General features: G+C 37.8%; 1 protein-coding gene across 51 annotated transcripts in view; it reads left to right on the plus strand.

Annotated features, from left to right (window-relative positions):
* The window catches only part of si:ch73-196i15.5, a 28,234-nt gene that overhangs the window by 413 nt on the left and 10,644 nt on the right, over positions 1-17,177 (plus strand). For 7 of the 51 annotated variants that reach the window (XR_015496753.1, XR_015496756.1, XR_015496757.1 and 4 more), the window contains exons 2-7: positions 123-336; positions 2,878-2,999; positions 3,948-4,036; positions 13,664-13,732; positions 14,076-14,150; positions 14,436-14,504. Coding sequence is in view for 16 of the 51 variants with exons in the window: in XM_087262648.1 (XP_087118774.1) it covers positions 123-336; positions 2,878-2,999; positions 3,948-4,036; positions 4,338-4,609; positions 4,925-5,011; positions 13,664-13,732; positions 14,076-14,150; positions 14,427-14,504 (1,006 nt within the window). In the remaining 35 variants the exon portion in view is untranslated. 51 annotated transcript variants of the gene reach the window in all.

Consider the following 17,177-nt stretch of genomic DNA (forward strand, 5'->3'; position numbering starts at 1 on the left):
CTTTCATATACCTTTTACCACTGACATCCATATGTCTTAAGATACTTTGTTAACTTAAATTGTTTTTATTTTCATCTGGATTTGATCACTGTGCTTGTTCTTGTGATTTTGGTCTGTTTCAGATGTCTGCTGCGCGCGCTCTCCATTTGCTGATATTTGGATTTACCATGTTGAAGTTCATCTGCTGTTACAGTGATGGAAGTTTATTGAACGACCAGTGTCAAAGTATGGCTATAGATCATGGATTTCAACCACCAGGACAGGATTCAAACATTTTTAGTGTCGATCCAGATAACGTGATTGTGGACAGTTCGCAAGTGGGAAAGGGCATCCCAGGTAGAGTCTTATGTGTTTAAATTGACATTTTTTGCATCTTAAAGATGTTTTTATCCAAATCGACTTAGAGGAGAGCAGGAGCAGGGTATAATTTAAAGTAAAACTTTTTGGTTTTGGGCAAATAATGAGCAAAGTAATGGGGTTAATGGGGTTGAAATAAAAACATTCACAGAAAAATAATTTCTTTCACATTTCTTATACAACAACATTAAAGTACACAATTCTTTTCACAAATGTTGCAAATTGATTTTAAATAATACAAATAGAGTTTAAAAGGTCACACATGGACCAAATTTATGCTGATGTCGTATCTTGCAATATAGAGTAATTTTGTCAAATGATTTGATTGTAGCTTCATCACGACAGGTTTTTCATGGGAGGGGAGTCAGTCAGATTTGTCCATAGAGTCAACACCGGGACCTTTCATGTAGTAGCGCCAAAGGTGCCAAGAATAAAAATGTTACTATTTACCCCATAGTGTAAAATAAAGAGAGTTAGTTATAACACTTGCTGGAAAGTCAGATTTTACACAATCTATTTAAATTAGTTTAGTTTATACAGTATATTTTCTTAGTACTTAACTCTACATATATATCATACATAGCACAATATGTTTGTCTATTTAAGACTCTAGAAAGGATTTATTTGCAATATTAGCTGGTTCATTAAAATAAATTATATAAATAATATTTTTGATTATTATTTTTATACAAAAAATTATTTAAATTACACTCATCATTAAAATAAGTTTTGTTTTTAGTTAGGTTTATTAATGTACACAATGTTGTAACACCCTGTTGTGACACGCCACTGTCGTATTTTCTCAGGACAGGCTAGCAGTCTTTATTAAATCTGCCAGATATTGAAAAAATCCAAGATTGTGTTTTTTTTATTTTGATATATATTGCATTGCAATATGAAAAAAACTTCACTAAATGAGTTGCATAACCATTTGGAACGAATTTATCATTTTAAATTTGACTGAGATGATTTTGTATAGGAGTGCATAAAATATAAAAATTTACAAGCATAGATAAATTCAATAAAATATACAAATTAAATAAGCAGCATTTTATTGTTTTCTGAGGAGTGGAACTGTATTCAGGTATAGAGCAATTTAATAATCAAATGTAAAATAACATAGTCTCTAGTCTACTGCGAAAATGATACTGAATATTGCGAAATGATAAATTATAATCCAGACTCAACATTGATGTGACTATTGTGAATGAATTGAACACATTGCAATATCAATGCTGGAACGATAAATTGTGCAGCCCTAGTCTCTATGTGTTTTTCACATCTTTTAAAATGTAAAAACAATATTGATAATAAAAAAATACTTTTATGTTGGCAAAATTTTCTCCTGTGGTTCCCATTAAATTTTTTTTCAGTAAATGGCAGGATGGTGAAATGCTTGGAAGTTGTCGTGGTTACCCCTGAGCAACTTAAAACTTAATCTTATAACTTAGTGTTACTTTTACCCACCTTACTTTGTGCCCCACTCTCCACTACATTTCATCCAAAATTGACCTAAAATTGTATCAGTTCTTCTATATGAGTAAAATATATTAAAGGATAGTTGACCCCAAAACTCAGCATATTAACCCTTAGCCAACATTCTTCAAAATATCATTTTTATTTATTAAACTTTGTTAAGCAAAATAATGAAACTAAAACAGGTTTGGCACGGCTAGACAGTGAATAAATTATTCATTCATTTTTTTTTTTTTTTAGCTTCCTTTTACTTATCAGAAATCACCACAGCGGAATGAACCACCAACTTATCCAGCACATGTTTTACACAGCAGATGCCACAGCTAAAACCCATCACCGGGAAACACCCAAACACTCTCATACACACATACACTACGGACAATTTAACTTTCCCAATTCTAGAAAAGAATAAATAAATAAATATTTTAAAATAAATTGTCCGTAATTTATGTTTGTAAATTAGTCTGCACGGATGTTTCCCAGTACTGGGTTGCAGCTGGAAGGACATCCGTTGTGTAAAAACATATGCTGGATAAATTGGTGGTTCATTCCACTGTGGCGACCCCTGATGAATAAAGGGACTAAGCCGAAAAGAAAATGAATGAATGAATGAATTACAGCACAAAAGAGAGGGACATATTTTCACTATTCAGCTGTCGTTTCTTTATGTCCTTTATGTCCTTGATGATACTGTATATTGCCTTGGCTAAACTTTAGCTACTTAGGTAAATGGTTTGCTCATGAGTCATGGAGGAAGTCAAATTGGCAATATTTAGCTGGGTTCACACTGAGCACTGAATCATTTGCTTGTCAAGCTAAATCCCGAGCATGCAATATTCTGTCTCAAGCCCACCAAAAAGCTCACATTCCCAAAGCTCTTGAGCCCCTCTGCACATAGGCTACCAGGTTCTTGCTTTCCTTAATGCTGCTAGTGTGATTGTCTACTATAGTCTACGTTACAAGAAAGTTTTTGTTTAATGTTTTAATGGTGTAAACAAGTTATCTTTTCAAACTTTTCAGCAAAATGTTTAACTTCTTCCACAGTGACGCTCTCTTCTTCTGTTCCATTTTTGGGCTATATGTTGGAGGCTCGAAAGTGTGATGATTGTCCACCTGCTGGTACATTTAGTGGGATTGACACTGAGAAGAGTGTGCTTCTCTGTGGCGTAAGTCCTGCCACACACACATACACACATACAAGTAGTGATTGGTTTTTGTGATTCATGGAGACTCTACATAGGTGTAATGTATTTTTGTAGCCTACTGTAAAAAATGTTTATTATGTCATTACCCCACAACTACCCCTAAACCCAACCCCCACAGGAGACCTGCGGAACAAAAACGAATGTGAAAAAACCCTGTTAAGTATGATTTTAAACAGTTTTATATTTTGAGGACACAGGGCTACATGTCTTCATAATACACCTTAACTATTTCAGTGATAGGACTAAAAAGTGCTCATAAACGAATGTTTTCTCAATTCAAATGAGTTGGACCTGGAAACAATATTCCATACATCACCTATACGTCATGACTTAACAAATGGATACAATCCTCAAAACAGTCAGTTCATGTTGCAGTGCATGACCAATTGCGTGACTCTCAGACGCACTCTATAGTGATAAATAGATGCTGTTTTATAGGTTCAAATGGGTTCTGTACACAAGACTTGAAGTGGAGCAAAAGTCTGGGTTTTGGGTGCGTGTTTAAACAGACATATACACATAATTAATGATAACATCTCAACATGTCGATCTTGGCGCATTTTTTTAAATGAAACTAATTTTGTCTTAAATGAGCATAAAAAGTTAGGAAAGCCATTGAATGCTTTCATTTACGATTTGTGCATTTTTAAGTGACACCTCTGTTATTTAATGTAATAAAAAATAATCTAAATTTGGGGGGGGGGGGGGGGGGGTCCCTTATTTACACATCCCAATGTTGACAGGTATGACACACACGCGCACACACACACACACACACACACACACACACACACACACACACACACACTTTTACACTCTTTCTTACTGGCTTTTTAGAGCAATTTTTAAATGTTAGCAGCTATAAATTTTATAAACTAAAGTCTGGTGTTTATCTTATGTATTTATTAGGACCAGGCTGTGGCTCAACCTAATAACAATGATAAAACTTCAGTCCTAGTGACGTGGACTCCTCAAGCCACTGGACAGTTTTACTTCAGGTACATTTTTGTAATGCAGTAAAAGCAATACATTGTGCAATGGTTGTATAAAGCTTTTAAAATAAATTAAGCAAAATGAAATTGTTATTGTATTTTATAAAATGTTTTGCATTATGTGGAGATTAGCACTGTGGGTCATAGCGATCACTAGACCCAGAACTAAAAATCAGCCTTAAGACAAAATTAAAGATTTATATTTACAAAAATATTTATGGTTTTATTGTAAATAAAATTATTATTTTTGTATTATTATTGTATTGTATTGCTCGTTTGTAAATCTGATATCTAAATATCTTTTTAGAGCTGCATTCGTCCAATCTTACGGTTCCGGTTCGCCAAAAAAAGCAATCATACTCCCGACAACAACAACATTGCCGCTAGTGGGAATGACAATGGCAACGTCACCGCCTGCAACAACACCAACAATGACGCAGACAATGATGAAAACCGACTATGCTTTTTCGTCGACAGTGACAAAGACAATCACACAGACAACAACGACGCAGACAATGACACAGACAACAACATCGACAGACACCACCGCTACTGTAACAACTAGTCGTACAACAATAGGTAATAAAAAACATCCGTATAGAGCAAAAGAATCAAAACTCTCAAACAGTGACCAAATAAATATATTAAATAGACAGTTCACCCAATGTAGTACTACTCGATGTAGTGATATGGCCACAACTCCCATTGTATTATGTTATTGTATTATACGTTGGGAATAATAGAATCCAGTGTAGGAAAACTGATATCTTTGCCTGATATTCAAACATACTGGTGGTATATGGATGTAGATTGTTGAAGAAAAAATAGTTTTCCATAAAAACACATAATTAAAAGCTGTACTGCTTTTTGTAATGCTCTCATCATGTCTCATAGACACATCCACTGCACCACCAACCTCTGCAGTCGGCAGTACACAAACAGGTCTAACTGTATTCACAACACCAAACCTACAGGCTACAGGTAAATATTGTCTTCATATACAAAATCAAATGTATTAAGTAGATTTTTAAAAGTAAGTAAACATATTACCGAGAGAACAATCAAATATAACAAGAGTTTTGTGACTGATCGTGTTACAATAATCAGAGTAGAAAACATTTTTGATGTCACTACACCTTATGAAGTCTTAAATTATCAGGTTATTGATTTTTGTTTAAACCTTTAAATCAGGTTGTTTTAATAAAGCAGATTATTGATTGATATCAGCATACCAGTGTGCATGTGAGCAGTGAAATAACTCACAATAGGGATAATAACTACTATAAAATAATGCACACTTGAGGTGGTGATATGGCTACGACTCAAAGCAGATTAAAATATACACTCTCAAAATGTCCAGCCTAGGCAAACTAATATCTTCGCCTGATGTTCAAGCATAGTGATGATATGTTTATGTAGATTGTATACATATACTGCTTATTGGTGTGATTTTAGAGCACACAATCTTTATAGGCCAAATCAAGGGGGAAATTTCCATTTCTGTGTGTCCACAGTCAATATTATACACAAACAGATCCAACTACAAACACAGCATCATTTGCAACATCAAACACAAACTCATATATGGAGAAAATTATTATCCCTTTGTGAAATTTGTATATTGTATATATATTGTATAAAATATATTCTACAATTAATGATTAAGAGCAAGGACATTTTCACAGTATATCCTCTAATATTTTTCTTCTGGAGAAAGACTTATTTCTTTTCATTTAGATGCAATAAAAGAAGTTTTTAATAGAAAATTTCAATAATAATAATAATAATAATATGTTATGTAATGTAATACTTTATGTAATGTACTAACAATATCATTAACCCTCTTAAGAAATAATTATATTATTAAGAAATTATTAAGAGAACATATCACTGCTGTCAAAAATAACAGAAAAGTAACATAGTACCTTAATTGTGGCACTGGTGGTTTATATATACACACTTTATTAGGTACACCTGTCCAACTGCTTGTTAACGCAAATTTCTACACTGGGCTTTTCCTTCCATAGACTTCCATTTATACGCACGCGAATGCGTCAGACCGGAAACGCAGGGTCATGCGTTGCGGTGCAAAGTTCAAATGTGGTGAACTCTGACCTGCGAAATTGCATCACTTGACTGCATGAGACCAACCAATGATCAAAACATGACCTCTCTGGACAGAAATTTAAAACATGGAGCAATCGCTTGCTTTTTTAAAGCCTAATAATCTTGTTTATTCCCGCCCCTTTTCGCACCATCGCACTGCAGAACTTTGCATTATCAAACTCTAGTGTGACCGCAGCTTTAGGTTTTGTTCGAAACTGCATACTCAAAGAGTAGGTACTCAATTTCAATAAGTACTTAGCGAGGACTTAAAAGAGTTGGTACTCAACAGCCAAATTTCGATAAGTATTATTGGGATTGTACGCCATCCGTCATGTTTACGTTATCATTTGACTGATGTTACAAGGGCAACAACTTTAAAAAAATTGCAGGTTTAAGGAATCTTCATTTATTATTTTTCATCCATAAGTAACCTGCTTAAATCTCTGTTGTTTTCCTATCTTGTTTGATTATTCAACGCTGATATATAACCTTCTCATTGTACATTTGTGTGCATATAATCTCATATAAGGAACCCATTCAATTTATGCCGTTTTTTTAAATTGTAAAAGATACAACCATGTTTTTCTGAGCTTGTATCAAATTATAAGTCCTTTTTCATAATAGTGGTTAATATTAATTATTAATAACAATTCCATAAAGATAATATAAATAAGATAACAAGGACAGAAGCACCTCATAGCATCTGTAATGTAACTCTACCAAATAGTTTTTCTTACACATAAACACACACACTCCACACACACATACACACACACGTACACACACACACGCGCACACACACGCACACACACACACACACACACACACGCGCGCACACACACACACACACACACACACGTACACACACACATGCGCACACACACACACACACACACACACACGCACACACACACACACACACACACACACACACACACACAATGTATATATTACTGACAAATTATTGTTTCATTTAATGACAACAAAATAAAACATTAATTTATGATTAAAAAATGAATAAAAGTAACCATAACAAATAAGTCAACAACAAAAAAACAAAACCTTATTCAAACTTGTTCTAACAATCATGTATTAGAGACAAAGCCGCATGTTCTGCTGCATCTCCACACAGCAGGGCCAGTTCTGCAGATGATCAGCAGATCTGTGTTTGCAATCACCATCAGCATCACAGTGAACACTGGAACGGGGTTGGGAGTGGGACATGCAACTGTCCATGCCAAAGAAACTGATTCTGAAAATGAAGAGACCACAGCAACATTTGGCAGGGTCTCGTCCACTCTCGGCACTACAGCATCTCCAACATCATCTCCAGCACACTGCTGTGCTTTTTCATCCTCAATACACCCAGCACCAGTCTGAGTGTTATGATCACAAGCTATCTAGCGGCTGCGAATCTCAGAGGAATTATATTTCTAGTACCTTGTTGAATCTCTCTCTGCACCACTCACTTCCTGCTTCCACCATCCAGGTACCCCTTAGCAATGACATCAACGATCGTGGAGGAAGTCATATGCCACCTCGCGGAGATTTTCACACTTCAGCAAGCATTCACAGAGCAACTGGCTGCAAAACAAGAAAGGTTAGAGTGAGATCTGCTACAGCTGGCTGAGCGAATACTGCCCCTGGAACCATGCGCCATAGGCGCAGCACACCGCCACCTTTATTGCTAAGAGAGAAGACTGGTCTAAGAAGGATTGGCCAAAAATAAATTACTCCATTTTTAACCGGGGAGTATTTTGCTCTGGAGGCTCTCAAAAATTATGATTATGAGGCTTTAAAGAGAGAAATTCTTGAGTGGGACTGTCACTAGTAAGCGCTGCACAACAATTTAACACCTGGGGCCTCATGTACGAAGACTTGCGTGGAAATCTTACTAAAACATTGCGTACCCACAAAGCTGTAAATGTGCGTACGCATAAAAAAATTCAGATGTATGAAACACTGCGTACGCCGAATCTCACGCATATTCTTTTTTACATCCGAATGAACGTGAAACTGAGCGCAACATGCACAAGCACAAAACCCCTCCCTGCCTCCTCCCCCGTATGAATATGTTAATGACTATGCTAATGGAAAACCCCAACGAAAAAGCAATGGAAAAAGCAAGCAAAAAGAGAAACTTTGAACAGAATGTGAAATGGAGGTGCTGCTTTCGGAGGTAGACCGGAGAAAACTGTGTTATTTGCAAGTTTGTTCTCCGGAATTAACAACAACAAAAAAAAAAATAGAGTGGGAGAGTTTAGCTGATGTGGTCAACACAGTTGGGTCTAAACATTGCACTGAGTGCATTAAAAAAAGAAATAGTGTGGTTTATATCTGTAAAATGTTGCAACACCCTTAGCAGTCTCAGTAGCGCACCTCGTAAGACGTATGTGATCATGTATTGACACGTTCGAGCATAAAATCGGCTCGAATCCAGCGTCTAATGAACTCTTTCTTCTTCTTTTTCCCGCTACATATCAGATTTTGCCCACTATTTATCACGAAAAAGACAAGTAGGAATCATCAATAAGTCTGTGCATCATATTTTATTTGCACATTTATTGAATAGAAATGTTTCTGATTCACTCATGCAAATTCATGTTCAGATAGTGTCTTTATAGCAATGTGCGTGCAGTAGATCGCTCAGATTACATTGGGAAAACAGGCGACTGCTGCAAATTTTGCTTTAATGTTTAGCTGGTCAACTGTATGGTATGGAAACCTTACATACCTACTAGATGAACCCGTCTCATACAGCTGCCATTGCAAGGCTCAGACACTTTGTAGAGAGGAATTTAACACAACTGCCTCTAGGAGTCGCCAATGGAAATAAAACAGACACGCACAAAAAATGTGCGTACGCCAGCCAGAAAGCTGCCGTGAAGCTGCGCACATTCCCACGTTCAGTTCATCGTTAGTAAATCCAAACGTGAGCGATTCTGAGCATGAAACCTGGCGTACGCAAAGTTTTTGTGCGTAAACAGCGTTGATACATGAGGCCCCTGGTCCTATGATGATGGCTCCCCCGTGCGGTTGCAAGCAACCCACATCACCTGTCTAGCCCGCTTGTGGCTCCTCGGTGACAATCCCAGTGCTACTCAAGTTGCAGAAAGGGTGGTCATCGAGAAATTGCTGCGCATGCTTCTAAGGCAGCTTCGCAGGCCAGTAAGTATGAAAAACCAGACAAGGTTGGCAACCTTAGTGGAAGCAGTGGAGTTGGTGAAAGCAAACCTCAACCGCGATGGAGGAGAGAGAGCAGCCGCGCAGCCCTGGAGGGTGACACATTCCTGGCGACTGGCGGAAGGTAGCGCACAACCAGACCTGCGATCCCAAGCCTAGTAGACAAGCCCGTGCCAACCAACCCAGTTTGCCCAACGGCACGTGCCTGTCTGGCTGACTTCATCCTACACAGAATAGTTCCCCCTGATGCTCCGACACATAAAGTGATGCTGAATAGAAACCCCTGCTGGCCACCCTAGACAATGGGAGTGCAATAACTTTGGTTCAACCTGGTATCATAGCAAATAACCCCAGAGATAAATCAAAAATATTCATCACATGTATACATGGCGATACCAGATATGTTCCCGCACAGCAGGTGATGATCTCAGCAAATCCAGGCGCATGGTCCATGGAAAAGAGAATAGTCCCCGACCTCCCCATACCCCTCCTCTTGGGGGGTGACTGGCCAGGGCTCCAAGCTCTACTCACCATGGCAGCACAGAAAAAGGGGAAGCCAACACGCCATTCATGGGCTCGAACATCACGGGACTGCCAACCTGCACTCATGGCCACCGAGTGGAATAGATGTATTCTTTGATCTGTTTCAACAAGTGACATCATGTGGTTGATTCAAGAAAGCACATTGAGAAGATAATACATTGAGAAACTGCTGGTCGCAGGTGAGAGTGGTAGAAAAGGAAGATCGACTACCGGCACCTCATCCTCTTCCATATTTCGCCATTGAAAACGATCTGCTGTACTGTGTTCAAAGAGTAGTGGGGGAGAAAAGACTCTCCTGGTAGTACCAAAATCCTTCGCTGAAGTCTGCTCGGGGACATGACACATCCTAGTCATCGTGAATTATGCTACACACTACCCCGAGGCGATGCCCTTGAGATGCCCTCCTCGATGTGGCTCAACAGACATGGAAACAGGACCTAGCCCCACATTCGACAGTGATAGAGCATGTACAGGACATGAGACAGGGGATCAACCGGGTTTGGCCTTTGTCGGTGACAAAGAAAGATGTTTTTACAAGTGACTGTTTAGTGAACACTGGAAAATTTTATAGAGAAGTATTCTTTAAACAGCTGTGTCCTCTTTGCTTCATGAATATGCATAATTCTGACAAATAATACCTTTGATGTATTAAATGACATAAATTTCACTTTAAGTTTATTGTTTTTAAACAAGATTGATTAAGCTCCATTTGTTCAAAACTATGCTGTTTAAAAAGATTATCAATTTTCTTGGTAAAATATTAGTTTGTTTAAATGTACATGTTTTATTGTGTATTATATGACGTGTTGTCTTTTATGAGATTGTTGTCAATCTGTTTTGTGAATCTCCACAGTGCTGAACAGTCTCCACTAATTTGAGCTAAATTTAATAATTATTTACTTAATCCATACTTGTTGAATTTAATTAATAATATTGCTTGTAATCTGTAACCTCAGTTTTATTGTGCAGATATAGGGTATTATTTTTTAGAGCTGATAAACAGGCTCCATAAATTTTTAATTAAATCAAAATAAACATTGAGTAGTTTTCATTAACATTGTGTTTGGTTCTGTTCAATTAAATTAATACTTTTGTTTAAAAAAATGTAAGTACTGTTTGCGGTTACTCATTTTTAATGACTAATTTTAAATAAGTTAATTTAATTATTGTTACTCAATCCATATATGTAGAATTTAATTATTAAAATTACTTGTAATCTGTTAACTCAATTTTATTGAGTAGATATACTGTAGGATATTATTTTTTTTACAGTGTAAGCTGTGAAGCATAGTCATAGTAGTGACATGGCATGGGCATGTATGGCTGTCAATTAAACTGGTTCTCTTGTATATATTGATGATGTGACTGCTCTCTGAATATGATCTCCGGTGTCATCAAGCGGAGGCGCAGGCTTTCTGGGGGATGAACCGACATAACCACTCGAAGCTTGAATCGGGCACGCTGTGAATGAGTGGGGGGGGGGGTCAGCGGGGAGTTGAAGGCAACGGATAAACCCCCACTGTGATCCTTAGATCTGCCCGGGTGCTAACTGTTTTCACAGGGAGCAACTGGGGTGGCGTGCGATCCCACAGTGAGAGCTTGAGCTGTCCGCGTGCATCGCACCAACATGCTGGACCACATCATCCGGAGATAGAAACCACCGCATCCAGAAACGCACAGCGTCTTGAAAAAGACTTGTTTATTGACTGTGCTGCTGTCTTAGGGAATCTGCTCTTTTAATGCACTTTTTGTGTACCAACAAAACGCCCAGGGGACAGGAAAGTCCAGATCAACCACCGATGTCACGTCATCTCTCGCACTGGCGAGTATGCCGGTTTCAGTCTTGAAATCAGGTTGGCAGATAAAGTGTCTTAAGTCTTGTGAGAGGCTCTGAAATGAAATTCTAATGCTCATTTCCCAGCCGCCTGCTGATACATCCCACTAATGGCTAATCCCTCTTCAGAGTGATTGGTCACCTGGCGTACTGCCATAGTCTGTTAGAGATTGACTCTTATCTCCTCCCAGGATCCTGTGGAGAGGCTGGCAGCAATTGGGCTCCCACACCCAAAGGGAGGGAAAGCCACTCTTTTCGGATCGCTACATTAATTTGTGGGGGAGTCCCAGCCCTCCACTGGGGAAAAAACATTCTTCTCTTCTCCAAGCGGCCCGCCTCAGGTTCGCTTTGCAGTCTGATTACCGGACTTAACAATGACCTGTGACGGGAGCATCAACTTCTTGCGGGTGGACTCGGCGTGTTCACTAGCCAGTGGAACGGGCTGTGACGGCGGAGCGTTTTGGAGCCGCGGAAAGAGCGCTCTCAGCGAGAAACAGTCCTGGGTGGGTAGCAGTTTTTCGAGCCCACCAAGAGATGACCTGCTCCATTGCACATGGCTGATCTCTCATAACCAAGACTCCTGGTTAAAGTCCTCAACGGTGTCACCGAGTAGGCCTGCCTGGGATATGGGCACACCAAAAAAGCATATTTTGTCCAAGGGTGCCATTTCCAGACCACTTTGTGACCATAGAGTGTCTTGAGTCTTGTGAGAAACTCTGAAGCGAAATTCTAATGCTCATTTCTCAGCTGCCAGCTGATATATCACACTAATGGCTAATTGTTCTTCAGAGTGATTGGTCACCTGGCGTACTCCCATAGCAGGAACTGCTTTTGAGAGGATTTGTAACCAAGTTAAAAGTAAAAGTCTGATTTGTGATTATTATTCTGTCAAATTACTTTTGGTCCCTTAACTAGTGGGAGACACATATGCAAACTGCTGTAATTTCTGCACCGTTCACCGGATTTAGATGTACAATTAAAGCTCTCTAATTAAAGCTTGAAGTCTGCAGTTTAAGCACATTCATTTTATTTAAAATTCATTGGGCTCTTTTTTGACGGTCCATGCGCAGGGCGCAAATGCTTTCAGGGCGTGTCAGAATGCGTTTTTGCTCATTTAAGGACGGGAAATCTGCCTTGCGCCGTGGCGCATGGTCTAAAAGGGTTGAGTTTATTTTCTTAATGAGTTACAGGTGTGTTTTGAGAATAAACCAATTAGAGTCTCATCTCCCATTCCCTTTAAGAGTCAGCTGCGACGCGCCAAGAGCGCATTCGCTATTTACAGGACGTAAAGTAAGTCTAAGTGGAAAAAATGAGCATTTCACAAGCAAACAGTTAACAGTTTTTAACAGAAAACTGTTTAACAGAGCATCTACTTCGTGAGAATGAGAGATAATGGAACTAATTGCTCTTGGATAGGGAAACCTTTACGCACAGACATCAATTAGTCTATAAATAAATACTTTTGTTTGTTAAGCGCAAACATTCGTTTCAAAACTATTTCTAAATTCAGTTCTAATTTGCGCCACACTGCGCTGGGTGTATGATAGGGCCCATTATGTCGGTGTGTAAATCCAAACATGCTAGAATTGTGTCAATGTCCAAATATTCATGGACCTAACATCTAGCGGAATGAACAGCCACCAGGTTATTTTAAAAAGCAGATTTTTTTGGCAGTAATCAGCATATGGTGTGCGTGTAAGCAGTGAAATAACTCACAATGGAAAAAATAACTATTATAAAATAATGCACACTCGAGGTGGTGATATGACTCAAAGCAAATACAAATATACAGTCAAAAAATGTATATTTAAAGATATTTAAAAGATATTTTAAGATATATTAAAATATTTTTTCTGTTGATGTAGATTTTCTACATATTGGTGTGATTTTAGAGCTTAAAACATTTAAAGGCTGACCATTATAAGTATTAATGCTGTTTATTTTCTGTGTTTCTACTTTTTCCGCAGTCAATACTACACAAACAGATCCAACTACAAACACAACAGTAATATCAAGTACACAATCACAGACTACAGGTAAATAACATCATATATAGAAAAAATGATTAACCCTTTATGAATTTTATTGTTTTCAAATATATTTTACAATTAATGTTTGAGAGGAAGAAAATGTTTACAGTATTTCATATAATATATTTCTACTGGGCAAAGTATTATGTTTTAGTTTGGCTGCAATAAAAGTAGTTTTTAAGTAAAATAAATAACAATAATAATTTTAAGGTAAAAAAGTAAGATCCAACAGGACAGTAAAATATTACTATCATTGTGGCACTAGTGTTTTTAATGTCTGTAATGCTGTTAATCGAGCTATATGAATAAGCTTTATTGCAGAGTGAAATCTGTTTCTGTGTTTCTACAGTCAATACTACACAAACAGATCCAACTACAAACACAACAGTAATTACAACATCAAACACGCAATCACAGAATGCAGGTAAATTACATCATTTAAATATAAACTGTTGAGGGGGAAATTATTTAACCCTCCTGTGAAATATTTATTATTTTTCAAATATTTCAAGCAGTAATAGAGCAAGGAAAATTTCACAGTACTTCCGATAAAAAAAAAAATCTTCTGGAAAAAGTCTTATTTGTTATATCGGCTGGAATAAAAGCATGTTTTTTTAAAACCAATCTAAGGTCAATATACACAATTTAAGCCTTTTTTTAATACAGACATTATTGCTGAGTGTATTTTCTGTTTCTACAGTTTCTGCAGTCAATACTACACAAACAGATCCAACTACAAACACAACATTAACATCCAACACACAATCACAGACTACAGGTAAATAACATCCTTTTACAGTGCATCCGGAAAGTATTCAAAGTGCTTCATTTTTTTCACATATTTTTTATGTTACAGCCTTATTCCAAAATAGATTAAATTCATTTATTTCCTTACAATTCTACACACAATACCCCATAATGACAATGTGAAAAAATATTTTTTTAAATTGTTGCAAATTTATTAAAAATAAAAACCTTAAAAATCATATGTACATAAGTATTCACAGCCATTGCTCAATACTTTGTTGATGCACCTTTTACAGCCTCAGGTCTTTTTGATTGTGATGCCACAAGCTTGTCACACCTGTCTTTGAAAATTTTTGCCCATTCCTCTTTGCAGTACCTCTCAAGCACTCTCAGGTTGGATGGGAAGTGACAGTGTACAGCCCTTTCAGATTTCTCCAGAGATGTTCAATTGGATTTAGATCTGGGCTCTGGCTAGGCCACTCAAGGTGATTCACCAAGTTGTTGTGAACCACTCCATTGATATTTTGGCGATGTGCTTTGGGTCATTGTCCTGCTGAAAGACAAACCATCGCCCCAGTCCAAGGTCAAGAGCACTCTGAAGCAGGTTTTTATTCAGGATGTCTCTGTTCATTGCTGCATTCATCTTTCCCTCTATCCTGACCAGTTCTCCAGTTCCTGCTGTTGAAAAACATCCCCACAGCATGATGCTGCCACCACCATGCTTCACTGTAGGGATGGTATTAGCCTGGTGATGAGCGGTGCCTATTTTTCGCCAAGTGTAACGCCTGGCATTCACTCCAAAAAGTTTAGTTTTAGTCTCATCAGATCAGAGATATTTGTTTCTTATGGTCCGAGATACCTTCAGATGCCTTTTGGCAAATTCCTGCCGGGGATGGCTTCTGTCTGGCCTCTCTGCCATACAGGCCTGATTGGTGGACTGCTGCACAGATGGTTGTCCATGGAGCTCAGACAGAGTGACAATCAGGTTATTGATCACCTCCCTGACTAAGGTCCTCCACCCCAATAATTCAGCTTAGATGGCCGGCCAGCTCTAGGAAGAGTCCTGGTGGTTCCAAACATCTTTTACCCTTTGGATAATGGAGGCCACTGTGCTCATTGGAACTTTCAGAGCAGCAGAAAATTTTCTGTAACCTTCCCCAGCCTTGTACCTTGAGACAATCCTGTCTCTGAGGTCTACAGGCAATTCCTTTGTCTCCATGCTTGGTTTGTGCTTTGACATGCACTGTCAACCCTGGGACCTTATATGGACAGGTGTATGCCTTTTTAAATCATGTCCAATCAACTGAGTTTACCACTGGTGAACTCCAATTAAGCTGCTGAAACATCTCAAAAATGATCAGATGGAAACAGAATGTACCGAAACTCAATTTAGAGCTTCACAGCAAAGGCTCTAAATACTTATGTACATGTGCTTTTTCAGGTTTTTTTGTTTTTAAAAAAAATTGCAACAATTTCAAAAAACTTTTTTCACATTGTCATTATGGGGTGTTGTGTGTAGAACTTTGAGGAAATAAATGAATTTAATCCATTTTGGAATAAGGCTGTAACATAAAAATGTGGAAAAAGTGAAGCGCTATGAATACTTTTCAGATGCATTTTATATATTATTATTTATTAATTTCTTTTCAGTTTAGTCCCTTTATTAATCTGGGGTCGCCACAGCGGAATGAACCGCCAACTTGACTGGGAACCGCAACCCATGATTGGGAAACACACTTACACATTTCTTCACAAACATACACTACGGACAATTTAGCTTACCTTGAACCAGTGACTTTCTTGCTGTGATGCGATCATGCTAGGCACTGCGCCACCGTGATGCCCATATAATATATTGAACACACATCGGCCACAACAGGAAATAAAAAAAGAATTGAATATATATATATATATATATATATATATATATATATATATATATATATATATAAAGTAAAAAAAACATATATATATATATATATATATATATATATTCAATTCTTTTTTTATTTCCTGTTGTGGCCAATGTGTGTTCAACATGCAAAGAAATATGGATAAGACCAAGGAAGCGCTTTTAGAAGAAAAGTTTCAATACAAAACAATTATTGTCGCATTACCAGGCTATCCAGCGTTTCCTTCAGAGTTTCATGCAATTTCAGTTGTTTCATTTTTAATCTTTAGACTTTAACTGCAGTTCAGCAGTTCACTTACATTCAGCAACATATTGTTCATGCCTCGTGACAATTATTGGATAAAAATATGAAGTAAGGACTGCTGGAAGAGTGCTGTTTTAATGAAATTTGATACCGCATGGGTAGGCTAAATTGTCCGTAGTGTATAGTGTGTGTGTGAATGTGAGTGTGGATGTCTCCCAGAGATGGGTTGCGGCTGGAAAGGCATCTGCTGCGTAAAAACTTGCTGGATAAGTTGGCGGTTCATTCCGCTGTGGCGACCCCAGATTAATAAAGGGACTAAGCCGACAAGAAATTGAATGAATGAATGAATGATACCGCATGGATGGCGAACAGAAAGAAAAACCTCCACATTTCGGGACTCGGGTGGTCCTTTAAAGTAATCAAAAATCGCTACCTACATGGTAGACTCTTAAAAAGAGTATTATCTTTATTATAAAATCTGAGTATTGGTGTCCATGTAAATGTACTCAGTGAAAGTGCCATATGATGTTGCAAGCTGTCAAAGACAG

Source organism: Danio rerio, chromosome 8 (assembly GCF_052040795.2).
Source record: "Danio rerio strain M-AB ecotype USA chromosome 8, GRCz13ab, whole genome shotgun sequence".
Taxonomy (NCBI): Eukaryota; Metazoa; Chordata; class Actinopteri; order Cypriniformes; family Danionidae; genus Danio; species Danio rerio.